At 34.3% G+C, this 26442-nt stretch overlaps 1 protein-coding gene across 1 annotated transcript in view; it reads left to right on the plus strand.

Moving 5' to 3' along the window:
* The first annotated feature begins 791 nt into the window (after window positions 1-791).
* LOC145664165 (uncharacterized) overlaps window positions 792-26442 on the plus strand; it is a 49355-nt gene continuing 23704 nt past the window's right edge. Inside the window, exon 1 of the mRNA XM_081730572.1 lies at window positions 792-1006. Coding sequence (XP_081586698.1) covers window positions 839-1006 — 168 coding nt within the window. The 5' untranslated portion in view covers window positions 792-838. The remainder of the gene's footprint in view (window positions 1007-26442) is intronic.

Genomic DNA, 26442 nt, shown 5'->3' on the forward strand with positions numbered 1-26442 from the left:
CATAATAAAAGTAATATTCCGAAAACTGTTGTAACAATCCATAACAAAAGTGTAATAATTTTGTCTTACCAAATAAATGTATAAAATTGTTCTAAACTTTTTAAGTTCTAACTGAAGGAAACCAAGACTCAAAGTACAGAACACATAATACTATTAACACAATTCTACGGTGTATAAATCTAATCTATCCTAAAATAAGGTACTCTATCAAAATCAACACAGCCTAATAAAACATAACCCAACCTAAACTAACGTACCCGTATTATCGATACCATGTATAAGGATGTTTCTAATTACAAAACATGTATTGGCGTAGTTATGTACCCCTGTTGAGAATCCGTAGCAAAAAAAAAAAAAAAAAAAAAATCTTGGGTATACGAAGGTTGAGGAAGCATTTAATTGAATTCAGTTGACAATCTACAACTTTAGGATTTTTTTTCAGTTCACGTTAAAATTACATGTAATGAGTACATTGCTAGAAGGTCAAAGGCCGAAAGAAACTTTTCCTACATGTTGAAATACACTTATGCGTTAGATAAGTAGTACGCATTTTTTGGATGACCTGTCCACGTGATATTTATTCGGAAACTATTAACCATTGTTAATTAAATGTTCTACTCAAGTTCTGTAATACCACTATTTCAAGTGACCCCACGTGATAATGATAACTAAGTGTTCTATTATTAAATTTTGTATCACAACTCTTACTTTGTGATAAAGAATTCTCCGTTATCTATTGGATGAAACAGATTATTCCAATGAAACTAAAGTATATAAAAGATACGTAGACCTTCAAGCAGATACACTACACTGTCTCCGGCTGTAGCAAGACTCAATCATGAACCGTTTCGGTAGTTTGTTGTTGATCAGTGCCCTTCTGCTTGTTGAGCAGGTCTTGGGTCACGGCCATTTGGCTGATCCACCCATGCGTTCTTCTATGTGGAGGGTAGGATTCAACACTCCCCCGAACTACGACGATGATGGACTGAACTGCGGAGGTTTTGGTGTAAGTATATACCATGTTTGAAAGCCAGCAAGAATGAGCAGGAAGTAAACTGATTGCTAAATGAATATTTCAATCATTAATGGTATTATGAATCAAGATAGACCTATATTTAGTAGAAATTTCAAGATTAGAAGATGCAATTCAAAAATATTAGATGCGCTTGGAACGTGAGTTTTGAAATGAACTATTTTAAAGATATGCTACATTGACTTGATCCCTAGTCTTCCGTTGCAAGCGCTGCTATCGGCTGAAGGAATTCCAATCCCTTTTTCTCGCTTAGCAACAGCTGAATCCTTATTGGCTCAACGCGTGGGTGGGTGAGGGTGTTAGCTTTAGTTCGCATTTTTGCCACGGCTCAAGACATTTTGGCAGCACAATAGTTTAACATCCCATAATTATGTTCGTTAGGCTAAAGGAGACGATGATTAAAGCAAGTGAATGATTATGGAGGAACTGGTGGAATGAGAAAGTGGGAGGAAACGGGCGTACTCCGAGAAAACCCACGGGCACGATGTTGTCCACCACAAATTTACTTGGCAGGAGATCGAACCAGGGACCTTACGCACCAGAGGTAAACGTTCTACCAACTGAGCCACCGTGCCCACCTAGGTTAGTTTTGAGAAGAAAGAAGTTGATTATCCGGGTAGAATGAAAAAAAGATAGAAAATGATAACAGAGATTTGGAAAAGGAGAGAGATACTAGAAATTAGTAAATGGAAGAAAACAACTAGTTAGGGCATTAAATATAAAGAAAAATAGAAAAAATGAAATGAAATTTTTAAGTTTTACGTCCCACGTTTATGCCAGCTAGGCTAAAGGAGACGGTGATGATGAAAAATGAATGAAATGGTGGAATGAAGAAAGTGGGAAGAAACGAGAGAACCCCGAGGAAACCCACGCAGGGACGTGGTACAAGATATAGTAGAATAGAGTAAGAGATGGAAAGGGAAAAGATATCAATTAAAAGATTATATTAGTGGATATGAAGTGTCCTTGTGAAAGTTCGGTTGAAATCATACGATAGGCCTAGTGTTCTTGATTTTTCATGGAAAAATCAAATGAAGGAGTTAACCTTCTTTTTTTTGGGGGGGGGGCTTTTGTTGTCAGTATTCTAACATCTAATCCTAACACAGAACTCAAATAGAGCTATAAATAAAAACATCCGTATACTGCAAATCATTTTATTGCTGTTACGTCGAATAAAACATTTTAAATGTATGTATATTTGTTTATTCGTTCACAATAGCCGCGAGGTTGTAAAAAGGTCTCCCTCATTTTTATGAAGAAAAGTTGACAACATTACTCACAAGCAGAGAAGGTAGATAATCGATTATTTATGAGATTTATCAGCTTTAGATGAAAAAACAAATTAAGAACCAGAAACATGAAATATATTTAAGTTAAACAAGTAGAATTACTATTGTATATTAAATGCCTATATTTCATTTCTCTAATATAACTCAAGAACATACGAGAAACATCTTTCCTTTCGCATTTTATACGTCACTCTAAAGCTTTCTTTACATCTATGATGATTCTTGTGCTGCTGTTAGCCCTCCATAATGTTCTTATCCATCTGCGTTGAGAACCTCCCACTAGGTCCGCCCGATATTTCCAAGTAGTTCTTCGAGTTTATCGTCTGCGTAAATCTTATCTGTGTTAGTAGATATAGGAAAACTCTCGTTTTGATTGGAGAAGATATGTTTGCCCTTTTCATTTTGTTACATCCTACTTTCTGAACTACATCGTGATAAGCAGTCACCAAAGTGACAAGTCATAAAAGGTTATATTATTGTTATCTCATTTTCTAGTTACTTAGAATGCTACATAATTTTCTTTACTATTATTATCATTATTGTTATTGAAGTTGAGAGACATTCGAAGGGTATTATTTTCCATTCAGTAAATGATAATTTTTAATATTTAGTTCTTTTCGTTTTCTAGCAGTTAGTAAAAGAAAATGAATTAGCAAGTGGAATTTTCGATGTTTGTCAATTGTTGTCCTGTTTTCGCCTTGCTTCCCAAAGGTTAAATACAAAATTATTCCCTTCGCCTTTCTCTTCGGCATCCTTCTTTCTGGATAAATAAGGTTTGCTAATTCTTCCCAACAACAATTCTTATGATTGAGATGATTTTCTCCTCCTAACTAATGATGTTTATGCTTAACAATATGTGCCCTGAGATCGGTGTTATTTAGATTTAATGAAAGCTGAATTACAACTATGAGTTTTGACTAGAGTTACAAAGAACTAGTAGATTACATAAGGAAAAGAATACAAAATTCAAGCTATTGCCAAAGATGTAATTAAATACAGCTTCAAATAGACCTAAGTAGTTCCGGATTTAGGGGGGGGGAGCAAAGGTGCACATGCACTCCTCTTCGTTGTAAATATGCACTATCTAAAATGAGAAGCTAGTAGAGAAAATAGCAACACTTTCCGAAACTCTGTGCCATCATGTTTCCGTTTGGGGATTAAAAGAAAGAGGAGTTTTGCAAAAAACAATAGTTTAAGCTGATTTTCTTAAGATTGAAGGAAAAGGAGTCACCAAGCAAAACAATATAACATTTGTCAAATAGGGAAGAAAATAGAAGGCGGAGGAGAAAGGATATTTTTTTACTCCATTCCACTTGCGACAAAGGGCGCCGATTTCTCTGTAATTTTTTTTATGGGGGGGAAGGCATTCAGATGCCGAAGTTATATATATGAGGATTTTAAGACGAATTGCACTCAAATTATGCCAAATATTGTATATTCATAAATACAATAGGGGGGCCCACATGAGCTGTGGGGGCCCCGGGGACCCTCGGCACCCCAGGATCGTGGCCCTTGCTTGCGACCATCTTTAAAATACTTTCTTTCGTTCTATGCATCAGTGTTATCAGGGGAAAAGAATATTGTCACATTTCACTTTAAATAGTTTCAGTATGATTGGTTATTTTGGTAGATATTGGGTGGATATTGATTTGTCCCTCAGACAATCCTGGATCCGGTCCTGGACGTATGTACTTTTCAATTATTATATAGTTGTTTTGTGTAATAAAATCTATTTTTTGATCATTTGCTGTTAAATCATAGCCAAGTCTCCGTTGTTATTGCAAAAGAAAATTGGCAGCCCTATATAGTACCAAGGATCTCTAAATATTTGAGGTATAAGAACTACTACTCATAACTGGATAAATTTCTAAATGCGCTTTTTGTACTAATTTTGAGGTCATTTTTCTCGTTATTCTATGAACAGGTAAGTTTTAAAATAGTATATTGGATTCAGTGTCTTCAAATTAGCATTAAAAGCGTAATTAGAAATAAATCCAATGGTGGGCACTTATTTAACATTGGCATAAGCGTTAGTTCTTAGCAATAGACCTAAATACTAGTATAATATGTAATGTAAAGGCATATATATATATATATATATATATATATATATATATATATATATATATATATATATATATATATATATATATATATATATATATATATATATATATATATATATATATATAGATAGATAGATAGATAGATAGATAGATAGATAGATAGATAGATAGATGCATGAGGTTTATTCATGCCAAAAAAGTCCTGCTAAGACCGGTTTTTCCAAGCACTCAAATACCTATGAGGTCTATGTCGAACTTCACTGGTCTATTTCGGTCCTCGTGAGGTCTAACCCGGTCCTCGCGAGGTCTAAGTAGGTCCTTTGAGGTCTAAATGTGACTTCAGGGCTGCCAACATACTTTAAAACAACTTCAAGAATCAAAATAAAGATATTGTGTAAAATGCAACATATTAAATTATTTTGCATTTTAAACAAACAAAAATCGCTGAAATTTCGTACCATGGAAATATTAACAGGGAGATATTTTTTGATGTATTATTTAGTGCAACAAAATTAACAGTGTTGCCATCCCAATAACAAGATTTTTCAAATAACACTGAGCAATGTTTTTCTATATTTCAAATTTGCATGGTAAACGAAAACTTACTGCCTTTATTGTTTAATGATGTAAACCGAAGGCGTTGCAGTATCGAAAACATTCAAATTTCAAAGGTCTCTACTACAATAATATGGCAAGTGAATTGCAAGGAAAAATGCATATTGGAAGTACCTTAGTGTCGAATACTACGATGACAATACGACTTATTTCGAAGAAATGGAAACAATGATACATCAAATTCTTTATTTTGAAAAAGATACTAACTATAACAACAAACCGCATAATAGTTTTTAATAGACACAAAGATTATAAAGCCATTTACAACAGTTTGATAAATCAATCCATACTTACATATGAAAAAACGTTGTTAAAGATTGTTGTAGTGCATAAAATGAAATATCTGTAGGAACCTTTTAAAACACTGTTGGTTTCCTTTGCTTCCATGACATTATATCGATTGTTTTTGAAAATTATATTTATAACAAATTGAGGAAGAAGATGATGGTCGCCAGATTAGTACACGAGCTTAAAAACTCACAGTTTTTAAAGATTTTTATAGTTTCTAACTATTTCAATTTTAGATATTTTTTTTTACTTTGGTATGATCTTTATGTTATTTAAAAAAAATCAATTTATCTGGCGTCATCGATAACGTTTATTTACCACGGTTTCTTATTTTAAACTTAAGACCAAGCTATTCGGATCCATGTCCAGGCAATTTTGTTAACAGTTTATGTTGCTCTTATATTATAAGCAATTATATTACAAGCAATTACATCATAACAATCTTAGTGATAAAGTGTACTTGGCTATGAGGCTTCGACTATTATTACTATTATTATTATTATTATTATTATTATTATTATTATTATTATTATTATTATTATTATTATTATTATTATTATTATTATTATTATTATTATTATTATTATTAACACGAATTGATGAAAAGGAACTACAGAAAATTTTCGGAATTACATAATTTTTAGCATTTTTGCAAGCTTATCTCCATTGTTTATCACATCTCCGGAACAATGTCAGATATCAAATTGCTCTATACTACATTATGATCTTTATATCCATTAAAAAGAATATATGGTTGAACGTAGTATTTTCCAAAGCGGCTTTAAGAAATAAAACATGTTTGATATAATATCGTACGATACTGTACTTTGAACATGAATTCCCCTCATTTAATAGTTTTAACGCATTAATGAAACGATACGGCAATTCGTAATTTTCCATCGACTTCATTTTCTACGAAGTAAAAAAAATAAACATTTCAATTATTGGTTGAAACCAGCATTCGATCCAGTTTTTCCAAAACATCGATGTTAGAAAAAAGTTACAAGTCAGAAACACATTTAATACAAACTGCAAAAACTTTTTTGTATTTTCATGTAGCATAGGCTTCAAGAACAAAATGAAATGTAGGAAAAGACAGATGAAATCAACACTTGGAGAATATATTATCTATTCTTGTACAGTCGTGCATTTGTCTCTTTTTTTTTAAAAATAATGTATCTTCCTTTTACCCTTCCCTGCAACTTGTTTTTATTTTAGAGTTGACTGCATGATAAGAGTTAAAGCTGTCTCGTCTCTAGAAGGTGTTGTGGAAAGGATGTCTTGTTTCGGAAAATGTAATATTTCCATTTGGAGGAGTGCTGTCTCGTCTCGTATCACGTCACGAATACTCTGTATCGTCCCGTCTCGTGAGTAACCCTAGTTGCATGAAGATACAAGTTAAAAGGTGTTAACACATACATAATTGAGTGTTTCAGCACAAACCTAAAATTTTGTATATTCAACCAAAGTTAGTAACGAGGCCCTCAATGGTAGGTGATAGATCGCTCACTTTCGGTGTATGAGATTCCAAGTTCGATCCTAGCTCCTACCCAAGGGGGAATTGTGGAGGGAAAGTTTTGTGTATGAGCTTTCTCGGTGTTCTTCCGTTTTCTGCTAATTTCTTCATTTCACAAGTTTGTTCGGTCTCGTCACCACTGTCTCCTTTAGACTCGTCTGGGACGTTCAAGCCAGAAAGAAGGAAAAGAACTTCAAAGATCCTGCGGCATTTAAGACGTATATCATAATTATACTTAGGAAACATCACTATTTTTGCTCAGCGATTGAAGTTGAACACCCTATTCAACAGCGAGCCTGTTTAAGACGGAGATCTACCGTTCAACGTAGACTCTGAACCTCAAGAGCTCCCGCCGGGGCTTTTCCGTCCTAAAGACTCGTATGCTAACTATATACCACAAGGGAGCTCGTTCGTGGTTATATACAATGCTTGAATTCGTTTATCGACATTGCGGGTAAGTAAAATAACGATCAACATGACACATACTTCTAAAGATGCAATAATTCAAAAGGATACATCGTTTTCTTAACCTCTCCCACTGTGGTAACAGTCGTGGAAATAAAACTTTGAAATTAATAATTTTGACAACAACTAAATTAACGACGTATTTTGTGAGATACCTACAAGTAATCTTTCCGAACGTTCGAGTAAAGTATTGAATGTGTCTAACAAGATATGTACAATGTCAGACATCTGCAAATCCATCAACGACTTCGTTAAAAGAGTTAATATAACATCGTCATACAAATTCACTTAGGATGACAAACTGAGGGATTTAAGAACACAGTTACAAGTGACAACTATAGGGACTATACAATACTTTAAGTGGGCAACGATTTAAAAAAAATAGAAAATATAATAAATTGTAGTTAGTTTTGAGTTAAAATTAGAAGTCAAAAGTTTACATATTCCGTTCTGAAATACAACTATCAGATTAAAATTATATGAAAAAAAAAAAAAAACAAATCCAGTGGAATATTTTCGAACTTGAAACCACTAAACACGGTTTGAGGCCGGAAGAAAGCAAACATTCCCTCAAGGGATGTTTCAGTTAGTTTCTTTGGAGATCATTCAAATGGGATTGAGGGTGAATATCTCTCTCGTTCTCCAGTAATTTGCACCCTGATTGTAAGTATTAGGGTACTCTTTATTTTTCGACTTCTGTTTTTTTTTCTTTTTTTTTTAAATCTCACCGCGGATGGTTCCATATCAGACCAAAACAACTCATGAGAAAAATTAGTTCAGTTAAATAATATTACATGGTTCTAAAACCGACCTCAAGTTTCGAATGTATTAACAACACACAATATGAGGCAAAAGTAGCCTACCTTATAAATTTCGAAAGACTAATGTAAGTTAACAACCACATATTATGAAAGTAATACGTATTAAATGTTTATAGATAAGAAGGAAATAACATCAGAGTTAAACGCACCCCAAAACATATCATATGGCACTTTTCAATTAAAAATTTTGCACTTGAACCTAAGATGGAGGACTTCGGGATGGCAACCATTATGGTACTATACAGTAATAAATGCGATTCTACCTTAATTATCCTTATTCAAGATATGATATCACTTCTTCTAACCGTTAGAAACTTACAAGGTACTTTTGCCTCGCATTGTATATTGTAAATCATTGAAAACTTGCGGTCATTTTGGGCACCATTTAATATTATTCAATTGAGCTTATTTTCCTCATGGGTTACTTTGGTATAACATAATATCAAACCATTTTAGGAGGTGAGATTCAAAGAACCTCGGAAGTTGAAAAGTAAGGACCACCCAATGTGAATACAGGGTATTAATGAACTACACCGACAAACTGTAATAGGTGATTCCTCAGATAAAAAAAAAAAAAAAAAAAAAGACAAAAAGTTCCTATGGACCTCTGGGAAAAGCGCATAGTTTCAGAGATAGAGCTGTCCAGAATAGCGAAAAAGCCAAATTTGAAGAGGCCCTATTTCGAATTCGAGAAATCGTGGAGTGGTGGCCTTCATCAGCATAAAGGAAGTCATGCATACACAATCCAAAATGCATAATTCATTAATGTTCAATGGGTGTGTAGAGTATTCTCTAAAGGATGAAATTCCCAGACATGATATCAACCAAATATGATCTGATTTATGATTGGTCCAAAGTAGGCAAATGATCAGCCTTTACAGCAGTGAACACAAAATCCTTTGGCGCGATACGGAAGTGTTAAGAATCGTCAACAACACGGACTCTCGTACTCGAGAAAAAGCACGCTGTGATGTTTTCTTTCATATTTATAAGTGAAGAAAACGTGAAATGTACCGTGACGAAATGCACCGCATTGCACGTTATTACGGACACTAAAAAACATGGAGCTGCCGGTTCCTAACACTTTTGACTTCCCTTCGAAGTACTGGATGTCGATTCTTGTCAAGGCTTATCTCCTGCCTACTTTGTACCCTCCTTGAAATCAGAGTATATCTGAAAACTCTATTGAGAACATATTTAAGAATTATACCCTGTACAGAGTACCCTGCAAACCCATTGAAAATTGACGTAATATGTATTTTTGAATTCTGTGTGCGTGACTTCCTTTACGCTGATAAGGATCACTATCCACAGTTTTTGGAATTCGAAATAGGGCCTGTTGGAATTTAGCTTTTCCAGATTTTGAACAGCCCTAGATCTAAAACAATGCACTTTTCGCAATAGATCCATATGAACTTTTTTTCCCATATATATATATATATATATATATATATATATGTGTGTGTGTGTGTGTGTGTGTGTACATGAAGCGAGAGAGAAACTTTTACCTCCTGATGTTATGCGAGTAATTATAAGCTATACAAGATAGTGAAAAGAAAAGTGAGTTATAAAGTGTAAATAAACGTTAGTTTTTTTAAGGAAGTTTACGAACATATACTGTAACCATATACGTAATTGCGCAATCTGGTATCAAACTAGCGCTTTCAGGTCCAGGAAGTCAAAAAATATGTAGAACTCATGGTATTACGAGTAGGGTAATGTAATATCTGCAGGTACATTCTCAAACACGTAGGAAAACAATCCATTTTTTATGTGGACCGAAAGCGTTCAATTAAAAATTGACAAATATGGTTCACCCCAGAAAGTGGGCATTAAAGAAATAACGATCATGTCAATAGTGTAAAATACCCAGGTTTGGAAAACTTTCTAATTATGTTTTTTTTTTAAACTAATTTCATGATGGGGGCCGCGGTGGCTCAGTGGTAGAGCGTTCACCTCTGGTGCTAGGGGGTCCCGGGTTAGATCCCAGTGAACTTTGTGGTGGACAAACACCGTGTGCGTGGGTTTTCTCGGGGTTCTCCCGTTTCCTCCCACTTTCTTCATTCCACCATTTAATTCATTGCTCATCATCACCGTCTCCTTTAACCTAACCGGTATAACCGTGGAACGTAAAACTCATTTCATTTTTTTTAATTTCATGATGCTGAGTCCAATTATGCTATTTAAAAATAATAAATGTAAAAAAATACCTCCAGTCACCTATAGACCTTATGGTATTTGAATGCCTTGGAAAAGAGGTCTAAACGGGCCTATAACGTCCCGTCTAGACCTCATGTGGGTATTTATCTACATCTATTTACGAACGAGACTTAAAATTTGACATTTTTCGGTTACCCATAAACCTTTAGTTGAGGGCAGGGATACACCTACGGAGACAAATTGGGGCTCGACTTCCCACATTACTTCCTGTTCCCCAAATGAAGTTCGACTGTTAGGTCTTTACTTCAACATGTTTATTAAAGCAAATGAATGCTTATAATAGAACAAATAGAAGTGCCCATTCTTCACATGGGAAGAATAAGGTTTAAACGAACATAAAAGTGGAAATTTGAATGTTATAGACACTGCCCCACTTATAGAAACTGCCGAAGTTTTGGAAAGGCTGAAATACGTTTTTGATTAATTTCAATTAAAAGCTTATGTACCAGACTTCTTACCTCTAACTTTAACAAACACTCACATAAAGTTTTATTAGTAAAAAATTTGAAATTTGAATATTATAGAAATTATTCCCTTTCCCCAATGTAACCTGAACACTCAAAACATCTATTCTCCTATTTTTGATTAAAAGTTTAAATATCGAATCCCTCTCCTCTATCTCACATTTAGCAGTTTCACAATAAAGAGTCGAAGTTCGTAAAATAGAATTTACCCTACTTTCGCTATTTCAGAGCGGAATTTTCTGAAAGCACGGAAATTCAACTTCAGTTAATTTTAATGGAGAGCTCAAATGCCAGGTTTTGTTTTCCTAATGTCAGATACTTCATTCTTTGAAAAAGATTTGAACCCCTTATATACATAATTTTAAAAATGCCTTCTTATGACTTGTTTTCGTGGCGGAGTCACCTGTCCAAATTTTGTTTCTACCTATAAGTATTCCTTTGTGTTTATGAGTGAATTACTTATACTACTGTATTTAATAATATTGATCTGAAGAAAAAAATCTAAACAACGTCAACTCATAACAATTATGAATTTCCTAAATTCAATAATTAGTACAACACTGATCAGTGGCATAGCCATAAATATACTATACCAAAGAAAGTACTAATTATTGCGTAACAAAAAGAAAACGCTTACACACACACAGACGTACACGTACACATACAACAAACATTATGTGACGTTTTCGGTTGAAATGTGGGACATATGGTCAGCCAGAGTGCTTCATGGGCTTTTGTGACACGAATTTTAGTATTGTATTTCATCATATAGAGGTGAGGCGAACTTCAGGTGAGACAGATAAGAAAGAAGTTAAATTGTTTCCAGTTTTCTGTAGTTACACAGTATTGAAAAACTGATGAACTTTGGTAAATAATAAATTAATCTTCCTGACGCTACAGCCATGAAAGACTACGACTAGCCACATGGCTCACATTCAACTGGATGAGGAGTGACAGTGCATCGGTTCCCAGGCGCCATTATTTGTGGCTTTCTAGATCACAGTTCGCCACCTCTTAATTCTCTAACAATGAGGTTAAACTAGATCTAAATAATAATATTATTTTTAAACAAAAATAAACACCCACCTTCTTTTTAAGTGGTATCTACTCGTATCTGCAGATGATAAATTTTGATGGCTATTGTAACGAAACATTGTTTTAAAACATTAAGACTGTTATATATAACACTGAAATCTTATGTAGGGTTTAAAATATAGCTTATGAGAAGTAAGTTTTTCTTTAAACATCTCATGTAGAGCTTGTTTCTCATGACAAATTATCTGCATAAAAGAGTCTTAACAATTCTAAATAAAAGAGTCAAAAATGAAACACACTACATGAAAGCAGAATCTATTTCAGTATCACTGTACTAAATGGGAGTGGATTTGGGCCAAACCAACTCTCTGCCTACGTCTTTGATACTGATTATTCATGAATTTTGTTGCCCTCCTTTACCTATGCAGACAGTTTACTATCGCATAACTATATGAGAGCGATCTTATCCTTTTCTTCGATTTTTCTCCATTTTTACTTACAAGTGTCGATAGGAGAAAAGAAAGTATGGTGATCGTAAAACGACTAAGATTTTGTTTATATGTCATTTATAACTCTACAATGTTGTACTAATCATTCGTTAGGAAAATGTTTAATAGGGTTCCTATTTATTGTTAATATTTACTATATTGTCAAATATGACACATGCGATTTTACTGACATTACATTAACAAAATTCCATAAATAACTCTACTACTTGCTAATCATTTGTAATTACAAAGTCTACATACGGTAGTCTGTTTTCAGTCTGTTTTCTTCGAACAAAGTTTCGATAAAAAAAAAGAAAGAAAGAAAAGGAAAGAAAGAAATGTATATTTCACAAATGTTTCAATAATACCTGTAGTATAATATATTTTTGTTTAAGAAATCAGAGCGAAAAAGTTCAGTACGGTGGTCCGTAAGCACTAAATATATACCATGGGAGTGATTGGGTGTAAATAAAGAAAACTAAAGCTTTCCTTTGGTGTAAATAACTTGTATTCCACTTAAAAACTAATAGTTTTATGTGGCTTAGAAAAAAATATACCTTTGTTTACGCAAAATAAGAAGTAACTTATTTCTAAATCTCAAAGATATTTGAATGCCTTTTCAAGCCTTCCAGTTATTGTTTATAGCATAGCAGATTGTCCTGTGAATTTAATCCAAAGTGTATCATATACGAATAGCCGAAAATGTAATATATATAGAAAAGCCAAGAGATCAGGCCCTGATATTCAAACAAACATAGAAGAAGGTGATAAGACTAACACTATATAACTATAAACTATTGCAATAGAACAAGTGTTGGAACTCTGGATAAATAAACAGATCCTATTTACAGCATCAACACTATTGGCATACGCAACGGCCACTGAGGACCTAAGTTGAACAAAATAGCTTAATAAACAAATAAACACAATGCACTATGAAACAAAAGTGTACACCATAAAAGACAATGATAGCACAGCATTTAAATGAATTCTAAGCAAAAAAAAAATGTTCACTTAAGGCATTCCACCCATTTACCCCCGCACCATGCGCCCAATTACTCCGTGGAGGTATTTGGAAGGAACAAATTTTAACAAAATTTTAACTGCCTCACAGTGTGGATTCAAGATTTCTGCTCTTCACGGCACCATCCTTATGATGTTTTTCAGCAGCATGAAAAATTCTGGCTCAAAACATTAATAGATGACCAATTTATTGTAACTCAAACCAAAACACATACATACCTGAAACTGGGTTTCAAATACGTCATTTCTCAATCAAATCAGGTTTTGGTTTTTTGTCATTATTACACCCTCTCAAAATTCACCTAAGCTTTTTTTTTTCTAATCAACATCTACCTACCCAAAATTTGTGTGTTATTAAATTCCATAGAAATATACTGAAATGCAAAATATTTATATAAATTTTTAAAAAGTTTTTCGCCCAATACCCCCTTCTACTCTCTCTCTCTTTCTCTCTTTCCAAAATATATACCAAAATGATTATTAATATTTAAAAACATGTTTTAGTATACCATTGTACAAAAATGACATATACCTAACTAGTTATATGTATGAATAAATATAATGCATTGAGCTGAACAAAACCACATATTTGAAGGTAAATTCTTATGCGTAGTATCGAGAAAATCGAGAAAAATGCTTTTGTAGGAATGAAAACTATGCGGTTCTTTAACCAATAATAACAGACAGTGTTTAATTTTACTGAAAGAGATAGTTATTGGCTTACGTAATGTATGAGTAGTTTAATGCACTGTTAACTAGCAAATTGTAGATCTTCGTATTTTTCGAAGTGACACACACGCTCCTTTACACACATAGGATTACTACTTATAACTTAACCTTACAATTCAACTACCGTGTGCCATATGCTTTTATTTTCTATTATACTTACTCATTCTTTAGATTATAATCCAGTTCCCGAAAACGATACTGGGATACTAGTTTCTGATATTCTTTCTAATGTGTTGATTTTAGCCAATCTGAATCAAGGACGTGCATCTCTTAAATTCCAGACAAGACGAAACAGTTGTCTCCCATACAGAGAAAATAAATTAATGGCATCTCCAATCAATCAATAGGCGTGGGAGATTCGAGTTCGATCTTCGGTGGGGGGCTGCGATGGCTCAGTGGTAGAGCGTTCACCTCTGGTGCATGGGGTCACGGGTTCAAATTCTGCTCCCGCTAAGTGAACTTTGTGGTGGACAAACACCGTGTGCATGGGTTTTCTCGGGGTTCTCCCGTTTCTTCCCACTTTCTTCATTTCACCATTTCATTCATTTCTCACAATCACCGTCCCCTTTTGCCTAACCGGCATAACCGTGGGACGTAAAACTCAAAGATTTCATTCTTTTTGATCCCCGGTGGAAGTTCATGTGGTTTGGATCCCACAATTAGTTCACGTTTTATGTAACCTCGATATTCAAAGAGACGCTAAACACAAATCAAATCAAACCAAATCGATAATAGCAGTATCGCGTTTCCTCTAAAATAAGATCGAACCTATTTTTAGGTAACCAAAGGACGCATTCCGGTTTTTATCTATTTATACAAATATCGAGGCTTTTATATATCCAAAAGATAAATTCGGGTTTTTATCTATTTATACAAATATAAATATAGCATCTTTCTACATGTATTATGAGTATATCACCAATTTTGAGGTCTGCAACTACTGGGCCAGAGTATGGCTTAGCGTGTTTGCACACGATACCGACAAAATAGGAGGAAGCCCCGATAATATCGGTGTCGGTGTCGGCGTACTTTGCACACGTCGCCGAAAATATCGGTGGAATCCCCGATAATATCGTTGCCGGTGATGAGTGAAGTAAGCGACACACACAATATATTCTGCACTGTTTCCATAAATCTTCTCCATATATGAAAACAAATAAAAGTAATAATAATCGGGAAAATTATTTTTTAAAACAAGGATTACAAAAACTGTTTTGAAGAGGTGTGGAGAACGGTATAAAACTTAGAAAAAATAGGCCTATGCCTAAACATATTTAGATTTAACAGTGCCGTTTTAAATATAAGTCGTAAACATACTATTTTTGTTTCGATGAGAATTGATGCTGCGGTACATTGCAAACTATATTCGTTTTTAATTTTTGTTGAAACACTGTTACATATTGTATGTATGTATATTATTTTGTTTTCCATGCAATTAACACTAATGTCATAGTAGATTAAATTATAAGATTCGAATTAGTGATTTTGTTTTACATTGCTCCATACATACACTGGCGCAAATCCCGGGGGGATGAAGGGAACGTGTCCCCTCCAATCTTGGAACTGGGGAGGTTTCCCCCCCCAATAATCCGATTTGAAATGTGTTTTTTGGGGGAGAAATTTGATTATTTGTGTCCGGTCGCCAGGAAGGAAAGTGAGATGAAATTAATGTCCACTCAGAATAAGCCTCGAAAGTGCCCGCCTCCCAATGTTGAAGACAACTCTGCTCCCCTGATCCTCCACAGCATTGTTTCTCGACTGATCTTACCCGTCCCCCTCCCCAATGTTGAAGACAGATTTGCGCTGTTTCATACATACCTGTCGTTCCTCGTTTCTTTTTGTCCATGAACTCAAAATCCTGGGCAAGGCTTGCATAAACTTCTCGCCATGGTTTTTATTTTCCAATTCTGTCCTTGAAAGAGTCTGTTATCTTATCCCATATGCAAGGTCTACATTACACAAGTTCAATGTGGGTTAAAATATGGAATGGAAAAATTCTTGCCATCTCTACCAGTCACTGTAGCTAAATTGCAGAACTCTATGAGCGGGTTGATCCCGGTACAAAGGGAAGTGGATACATAGTTTTGGTCTTTGTTTTCAATTGCCCTTCCACAAATTCTTTTTAAAAATGGGGAATTTGAGATAGTTTTGGGAGTGAGAAAAAACATTTGCAACAAGTGAAGCATGAAGTCACATCCCTGTTGTTGAGATCGCAATCAAGAAAATGCCAAATGAGTCACTTGTCCTTGAAGCTTTGCAAAGAGTGTTTCATTGTGCTGGTTTCGTTACAAAATAATAATAATCCTATTTTGACTTGTCAACAAATATTCTATTCAATCATTGCTTATTGAGTGGGACCGGGAAAAGTGATCTTGCACACAATTCTGATGAAAATAAAAGGAAGTAATAATAATCAGGATTTTTTCCATATGCTTATGTTCACACAGGCACGTAGCCAGGATTTCGTGAAGAGGGGGGGGGGGGGGGGTCCGCGACATGAAATACTGAGGTCATCACACCAGGGGCTTGATCATTCTAAACTATTTTCTGGAACATATATTGGTTCTTTTAGCCAGGATTCCGTAACAGGGGAGGGGAGGATATGAAATTCTGAAGGCCCAGGAGATTGATCAATCTAAACTACTTCATTATCAACATGTATTGGTTTGTTAGGACAATAAAATGATGATATGTTGGTAAGTATTTTAATAAAAAACTCTGAAGAAATCTCGAGTAAAATAATAATAAAAAACGTACTGAAAAAGATTTTACAATATATACGTCCTTCCTCTGTTTATTCCAATATAACAATTTTCCTTTCATTATGACCTCAACTATTATAAAAAGTACATACTCAACAATGTCTTATAAACTACTTTACAATAGCTGCATTCCTTTCTCTGTTGAATTAAATTCTAACAGAGATTTCTTTCCACATAATTTTTTGTTTGTATTATTCCGTCAACTACTGTCGGTTCCAAATGACAGGTTATTAAAGGAGCAGTAGAAAATTGTTCTTGAAATAACATGTTTGATACTGCAAGGATGCGATGACGAAAAATTATGATTAAAAAAATGGCCACACTGTTACACAACGGCACTATGCTTTTGGAAGCTTAAAATCTCCCTGACTAGTAGCAGAATCTGAGAATTCCGTAACTTTTCTTGAAATTTCAAATTCCCTGACTCTTCCAGGATATCTCGCTTACCTCGCCACCATGTATTGCAAGTAATATATATCTCCTAATAAGAAAGAGTAACCAAAAGCTTCCTGTAGTTTTTTTTTTAACGCTGATCCTTCTTTTTCTCATTTCATTTTGTTTCATCCTTCCTTATTTTTTTCATTTCCGGTCTCGAAGGGGGGGGGGGGGGTCCGGACCCTTCGGACCCCCCTTGGCTACGTGCCTGGTTCACAGTGTATCAAACTTTGAAAATTACGCTTAAATTAATTTCCAAAATGTATTAAAATTTAAATGCATTAATAGATTTTAAAATATACCATCAAAGAGTGTTGTGTGTGTGAGAAAAAGAGAGAGAGAGAGAGAGAGAAAAGAGTGGAAAATAATCAAGAAATTGGTTATCTAAATTTCCTATATTCTATTTGGTAATAGCTATTTAGAGGGAAACCAGTACTTTTCAGACTTCCCACATTTTATACTTATTTAATAAAAGGAATTAGCTACTCCAAAATAGAGACTGTAAAATATAAAAAGCTGTTCCGAAGTTGTTTATAGGACAAGATAATAATAATATTATTATACAATTGTAATAGAAAAAAATGGAAACAACAAAATTCCAAAGATAAGAACGAAACAAGAATACACAGCGCCTTGTCACTCACTCTCTTCATCTAACACAGTGGCCGGCCGACATTATCGGCCGCATGTGCATCCAATCATAAGAAAACATTGCCCCCGACAAAATCGGGGGCTTGGCCGACAGCATCTACGTGTCGGAGGATCGGTCGATAATGTCGGTGGCGTGTGCAACCTACGATTTGAGTACATTGAAGTCGATTTCCCGCCGACATTATCGGCGCTTCCACCGATATTATCGTTGCTGTGTGCCGTATTCTTGGAGAAGGGCATATATTACTAGCAATCTGACAATTTATGCCAGGGCTTATTTTCTAGTTGGTTCTTATTTTTATAGAAACACAGTAACAGGAAGAAAAAGGATCCTTATGTGACTTTCTTAATAAAGCCGAAAAGACATTACCATGTAGGAGCACTTTGTTTTCGGAAGTTTGGTTTCAACAGTTTATAAGACTATGTAAATAAGTTAGGCATAATCAACATATCTTTAAAGATTTATTACTCAATAACCTAGATTTACCTTTATGTACTATGTATAAAATTATAATATTCAAATATGCACTACTATACATTTCGTAAACTTACATGTTATTACGAAGTATTTTTTTTTAATATGATTCTGTTAATTTGAATAATTGGCAACTCTAAGAAAGGGTACTATGATGAGAAATTCTGTAGTCACTGGAGCATGAGCAAGCTTAACCACTTCAAAATGAATCATCTATATATTGTGCGTAGGGTACGAGACGCAACGATTAAAAAAAAAAAAAAAAAAGAAAAAAGAAAAAAACTACTAACTCTATTGCCTATGGAACCCGGAGGTTGAATACCGATAAGCAGTCGAAATTTGATTAGACGCAATGAAAGGTTAGGAGGTAGTACTGAAACATAGATGATTAAGAAAAACGAATAGATGAAGTTTACATTTAAAAAATGCATAAATTAAACAAAAGTCAAATGAAGGGCCAGGGGGAAGAACGCTTTCAGTCCAAAAAAAATCGATATCTCCAACACCAATTTTCTAATTTGCTGTAAAAATAAGTTTTTCTTTACATATATACAATATTTACCTTGATATAAACTTAAAACTATTTTTCTAACAATGTAATTACAATGGTTATTTAATGAATAACTTGCTTTTTTTCCTCTCCTGAAAATATTTCATTAAATGGACTGAAAGCGTTCTTCCCCCTGACCCTTCAAATATTTCAATCTATGCCTTACCTAGAAAGAAGAGGAGATGTAATATTTTCTTGCTTGTAGAACATGTACTCATGAGTCTTATTACAGTATTCAATATAATTTGGAGTAGACACGTTCACCACCCACTTAGGTTCTTGATACAGCCCTAAATTCTCTTCGTTTCCCTCCTATCTCATCGGTATTGAAAGTCATTGCTAGTTTTTTTTTCTTTCTTGTAGGATGACGCGAGAATTCAGGGGTGCATGATGGGCCTAACAGAGAGACAGGTGACCCTGCTATAATCATTTTGAATCCTAGATCTTGCGGATACAGGTTCAACATGGCAACAAAATATTACAATGAAGGGTAAGGGGGAAAAAGAAGGAATGTCACAAAATTGCATTTTCGAGAAAACGGCGTTTTAATATTGCAAACCGCGTAAGAAGAATAGGGTTATTTAAATCTTTTGCCCATTTTATATGGACATTTCTACATCTACGCATGCATGGCATATACAGTCAAATAGAACCAAGAGTCACCAACAGATAGGGCAAAGCACCCGAAAAAGCACATACATGGACATTCCTTGTTTTTTCCCCTTACCCTTCAACTTAATTATAATTATTCTATTTTAGCTTCTCACTAATAAGTAAGTTGGGCTTAATTTTACATAAGTGTACTGTAACTACAAAAATTACAGTCTCTACACTAATTCAATTTGTTTAGCTTTACATAGTTTTCAGATTTTTATGTACACAATAGTAATAAAAATAATCAACACTTTAAAAGCAATCAATTTTATACAGATAGATACAATACAGATATTTAAAAATAGAATAAAATGAAATTTCCAGTTTAAAATTCGATAATTTGAAAGTGAATTTTTATGAAAGCTGGAAGGAAACGGGGAAAGCTCTGAGAAAACTCATGGGAAAACGATGTTGCCCACCAGAAATTCATACGATTTGGGATCGAAGGGCCTCTCGGACCAGATGTGAGCATTTTACCACTGAGCTACCGCGTTCTCTCCTCCTCCTTCTTAGGTTTGAGCTTCTGATGCACTTTGGCGGTACCTACAAGACCATCGATTTTCTTATGACCGATAGGTTGCTTCTGATAAAATACGTGTACCCGTTTACACGCATCCAATTCTAATAGTTTTCAGAGCTTTACTCATCAGCGGTACCTCTTTTTGTGCCTCTACTTTTTATCTGGAAGGAAGACCGATTCTTTCTTCATTTCGTGGATTTATTTTCTTTTTTTCCTTTTTTTTTTCAACTTGTGAATTTGTCAAATGATAAAGATTGGTCAAATGATATTCTGCGCTAATGATGATTTGCAATTAAATTTAATTTTTTTTTGTAGACAATATTTTTCTAACAAGGTTAGGAAAGGGGGAAACGAAACTCACCTAAACAATTTATATCTATCCCAATATAATTAATATTATCGTCCGATTTTTTTTTAGAGATGATCGCAGAAATGTTAACTGAAGTTTATTACTATTGTTATTTTATGAAATAAACTATTCCGATAAATATAGCGAAATAATAACAAATAAGATTTTTTCTGAATCTATCATATATTATTACTATTAATGTACAAATTGTTAACAGTGAGCTTGATTATCAACAGTTATTAAGATTCTACATTTCGCCTTTCGTGAAAATGCTACCCAAAAACCCAAATGCAGGCTTCAATTTAGTTACCTAATGTAAGTAGGAGCGAATATGGCAAAAGCGGGATAGACATTTTGTTCCTGACTTTTCAATGTTTTATGGAAAATAGAAATTACTCTAGGGTATTAATATACTGTTGTTAGCAAATTTTAGAATATATTTTCCTCATTAGAAGATATAAAGTTTTTAGAGCAAATGTGGATACAATTTTTCTTTTTCAATGTCACAATTTTATGCACCAAATCTAAGGGAGACGGTGATGATGAGATAGATAATAATGGTGGAGTTGTCCCGCGTAGCGTAGTTGCTAACGCTCTCAGCTTTGTCGCCAGAGGTCCCGAGTTCGATGCCTTGCGGGTGCACTCGATCGAAAAGGTGTAAGAGCTTTTTCAGACGAGTCCTGAGTGAAGTATTTCCTCATTCACATCAAACCGGGATAGTACCTAACTTCCGAGTCCCAGGCCGCTTCCTTCCTACCTTCCTTATTTCTTCGGATAATGTGATCGCCGAGGGACGTTATCCCCACATGTGATGGGTTTAAGGCGTTAGATACCGGTGATGTGGGGAATATGTATAAATAAATAAATAAATAATAGAATGACGAAAGTGAATAAAAACACGAAAACCCTAAAGAACCACGCATGAGGTGTCTGTATACCACAAAGTCCACTTGGAAGAGCTAGGATCAAACCACGGACTAGAAGCACCAACGGTGAGCGCTCTACCAATAAGCCACTGCGGCCGCAATGCGACAAATGTAAAGCCTAACATCTGCAAACCTTCATGTACATCAAAAATGATCATGGTGCCCTCGCATCTGAGAGTTTGTCTCTGAAAAGATTATCACTTACTCATCAATGCCGAGGGCATACTTCTTGCTCTTAATTTATGTTAATTAAAACTTGTTTTTAATTTATGTTAGTGAGTGTTCTTGGACATTGAATAAAACAATTTTAAATTATATAATATTTTGAGGAAGGGACATGGACGTTTGGATCTTTCTGGGTAGGTCCTGATATTGACAGGATCTACGAACATGTGGGAAACGAAATAAATAAAATTTGTGTTCCATTTCAAAAAGGAAATAAAAAAAACATTACGGAACAGTTTTGATAGATGTTCGAGTGCTAAGGAGACAAAAATAACTTTTCCCAATTTTCAAAAAAAATATCCTAAAAATCAACTTTGTAACCTTCAACTTTGAAGGCAGTATATTATAAGTTTGAGTGATATTAGACTTAACTTCATTTATACAATAGGTTGTTGGAGTAAGATTGTTTATTTCAGTTTCTTTTTTCTCGTATTATAATTATGGAGATCTTTTCTATTTATCAGATATAAATTACTACGTATATTACGTCTATGTACATTGTGCACATACATACAAGAATGAAATGAAATCTTTGAGTTTTACGTTCCACGATTATGCCGGTTAGGCTAAAGGAGACGGTGATAATGAGTAATGAATGAAATGGTGGAATGAAGAAAGTGGGAGGAAACGGGACAACCCCGAGGAAACCCACGCAAACGGTGTTTGTCCACCACAAAATCCACTTGGCGGGGCCTGGGATCGAACCCGGGACCCCAAGCACCAGAGGTGAACGCTCTTTCACTGAGCCACCGCGGCCCTACATACAAGAATGAATTATTATTAGTGACTCAAACAGCAGTAGAGCTCCTTCGTGGTTAAGCGGTTAGCGTACGCGCCCTTGGCGTGGAAGACCCGGGTTCGATTCCCTGCGGTAGCCCATGTGGTTCGGATTCCACGTTAATCATAAGGCCCATCTCATATAGCTTCGCTGTTGAAAGGAACGTTTAACTCAAAGTCAACTCAACTCAACTCAAATAGCAGTATATTTGATTCCACAAACTAACCCTTTATTTCGGTAGTACATAGCTATTATGGCTTTATTTTGCAATATTGAGATTGAGAATGCTAGATATCATAATTATACAGGTATTAGTATTATAGACCTGGCACTACTCGCCAGTTACCATGTTATTTAAAGCGCATACATTTATTATTTTTCATTGTTGCTTCTGCGTAATTGATGAATCGTCATATGAAAACTACTTTTTGGATGATTCTTCATTTATTTTCCCTTCAACTTTTGGAGACGGTTACACTGTCTCTTCAGTAAAGACGTTCTTCATAGTATTTACTTTCCAATATCGTAGATACTCTATGTTATTTTTTAATAGGCTGTATTCTCATTCAAATGAAGACCAAACAAGGAAAGAAACAAATGAATTATCCAAAGTTGAATACATACTACCGAGCAGTTGGTGAACACAATATTTTCTAATGAAAAGAGTCTATAAAATTAGAACAGACTGTTCTATTAAGAAATTTGGTTTTCCAACATTCCTTCATACGTATATTACCTTGTTCGTTTGTGCGTTCATCCGTACAGAAGACGAAAAGAATGAATAAAAATAAGAAAAAAAAAAACTCATTTGCTACTTGATGGATCACCAGGAACTTTGGTCGGGATGTAGTGGTTCTAAAATTAGCAATCGAGTTCGTTGAGGTGATGTTTAAACCGAAAATGATAGAAATTAATCAGTTTCGATTTTAACATTGATCATTATAGGGCTAAAAACAGGGAGTAGATGTCTAGAAACAGTTCCCTGCAACCGATAAAGCGTCTCAAGAATTCATTTTATCTCCCTCCTTAAGTCTCTACTAAAACCAAAAATGATATAAATACATATATGACAATGTCCGTTTCAATATTGATAAACATTGAGCAACGGATAAGATATAGCGAGAAGTGGTTTCTGAAATAGATTTAGTGTTCTAAGAATAGGTACTGTTTTCTGTCTTAACCCTCTTTTCTAACAAGAAGTGGCAGAAGTCAACCACGTCCGGTTTTAACGCTGATCGCTATGGAGTAAAAACGTAAAAGAGGGCGAGAAGCAGTTCCCAGTAGTTTCCTTAATTAAGCGTCCTAATAATATATTTCACTTCCACTCTTAATTTCTCTGTTTCAGCCGAAAGTGGTACATATCTACTACCACTCCGAGTTTCAATATTAATTGAAAAAATGTAAGAAATATTCAAATTTTACATAATGGAGTTTACCATATATGAGAAGTTCTTTTCTTTTCTTTTTTTTTAAACACACGATTACTCGGAGAAAGATGTGACACATACGTAGCTTGGGATCCCCAGTACTATACTCTAAAGCAAGCAATTATTGATTGGTGTTACCTTTTAAATTTGATCTAGAAAATAGTCCTATCGTTTTTCATTAGATCTGGTGAAAACTTGCCTTTGAGTAAACGAAGAAAAATGGATTAAGAAGTTCAAGAGCCTTATACGAAATAAATAAATAAATAAATAAAATTAGGAGCAAGAGCGTCATAATTGAAGTGACCTCGTAGAATTATGGATTTCCGAAATACTGTTTACTTAGTATTTGAAAATACAATATAATTTGATTTTAATACTTATGCAATCTGCAAAATATCTTACACTAAACATTAAATAAAAAAGTTTTCCATGGATTCGGATTGTAAAAAATTTAAGACGCAATTCTATTATTAGTAGCAAATGTTATTATTATTATTATTATTATTTGCTATGGATCAAGTAAGTAAGTGTTTTATTGACGTAAACTTCAATATAGATTACATGCATATTATAAAAGTGGCTTCAAAATATGCTTTCAGTAGTAAATGGCTTTATTTATAGAAGAACTTATAGGCAAGTTCTACATATTCAGTTTTCAGTGACTGATAGATCCTTTTCAATCAGAGAATTAAGACTACATATTACGTGAGACTAAATTAAGTTCTTTTTTAAAATTTTATTTTGGTGTAGGTAGCTGTGAAAATAGTTAGAACTTATGCAGTTTGTTTCAAGCTTCATATGTATGAAATGCTAGATTCATTGCTTTTTATTTAACTCGAGAAATACTCTTCTATAGTTTCTATTTTCTTTCTTAAAAGAAAAATCTCCCTTTGTATGTAGTATCGTTACAAAGTAAACAGTCTTCTAAAGAAATTAAATAAGAGATAGATCTCCAAATAAAACTTATGATGATCATATCTCTTTAGTTACCTGTCTTACGAGATAATTCAGAGATACAAGAGAGAGAGAGAGAGAGTTCTACGTATGTGTGGCGCAAGTGGACATAGACTTTTCATTTATTACGTATAAGCAATTTCTACTTTATGTTGATAATGACAGAGAATTAACGTCGAAGAAAATTGAAAATTAGCTTACAAACGTGTATCCCCTTCTTTATAGGATTGCTAGACATCTGGATTTTAGCACGATCATCAATTTTGAACGAATTATATATCAGCTGTGTGATTTCCAACCGAATGTATTATCAGTGTCGTCTTCAAACTCATTTACAATGAATCTTTACATTTCGTTTCCCGTCAAATTTCGACTTCTAATCGTTGCATCTCCTACCTTACGTTTAACATATTTACTGTATGATTCATCGTAAAGTGGTTACGCTTGATCATGGTCTACTAAATCCCGAAATTATCTTTACAGTACGCTTTCTAGGGTTTCCAAATCCACAGTTATATATACACAGTTTGTAATAACATGTAGGATTACGAAATGCACAGTACATATTTGAATATTATAATTTTATATATAGTAAATAAATGGGAACTTATTTTAAACCATTGAATACAGGGATGTACGCATAAACTTATTTCAGAAAGGGTCCAAATTCAATATGGCTATAAATTACATTACAAGTTATCAAGTCACTCCTAAATTTAGACTAAATTTTCGAAAAGTGGGGATTTCGGAGGAATCAGAACTCCAGGAACCACTCGCTGCGAATGTCCCTATTTGGGTAGTAAATCTTTTCAATATACTGATTATTCGAACAACCTTGTAAATTATTGATTTCATTTGAGTTAAGCTACCCTTTCAGCAGCAAGGCTATATGAGACGTGGACCTACCGCTTAACGTGAGATCCGAACTACATGAATTACCATCAGGAATCAAACTCGGATCAACCGCGCCTATTGACTGAGGATGTTATTCAGCTATCTCTTGGCATTAGAAGACAGTTCTTTGGCCTTCTCAGAAATAAATTTAAAAAATGGCTGCCATTGGCTCAGATTGGCTTAAATCAACAAACGCGGAAGAATATCAGAAACTATGGAAAGACAATATTCTTCTCAGGAACTGGATACTGAAGAATGAACAATTATAATAAAAAATAAGAACATGTGACACAGTTGAATTGTAAGGTTGAGTTGCAAGTAATATATGCGTAAAGGAGTGTCTGTGTTACTGTTTGTAAAAGACAAACATTAATAAATAGATCTATAATTTCTTAATTAACCCCTTCAGTGTGGGTGGCGAGTTAACTCGTGTTTTCAAAACGCACCTGCTGTGCGGATGGCGTATATATACGCTTTCATTTTGGTTTGGCTATTTTGTATTGTGCATGGCGAATATACTTGGGCACAGTATGAGTAATGTTATTCCCGACAATATTTAGCGAGTTTGCGCTCACCTAGGAACCCCAAGAGACCAGACAGAAAAATTGGGCTTGATCTGTTGAGGCATTCCCAAATTTTGTGTAACCTAACCATATTATTATTATTATTATTATTATTATTATTATTATTATTATTATTATTATTATTATTATTATTATTATTATTATGATAACCATAAATACGACAATGACAAGTTATAGTAGCTAATTACGCACTGAAGGGGTTAAGA

Source organism: Thermobia domestica, chromosome 11 (genome assembly GCF_964235325.1).
Source record: "Thermobia domestica chromosome 11, izTheDome1.hap1.1, whole genome shotgun sequence".
Taxonomy (NCBI): domain Eukaryota; kingdom Metazoa; phylum Arthropoda; class Insecta; order Zygentoma; family Lepismatidae; genus Thermobia; species Thermobia domestica.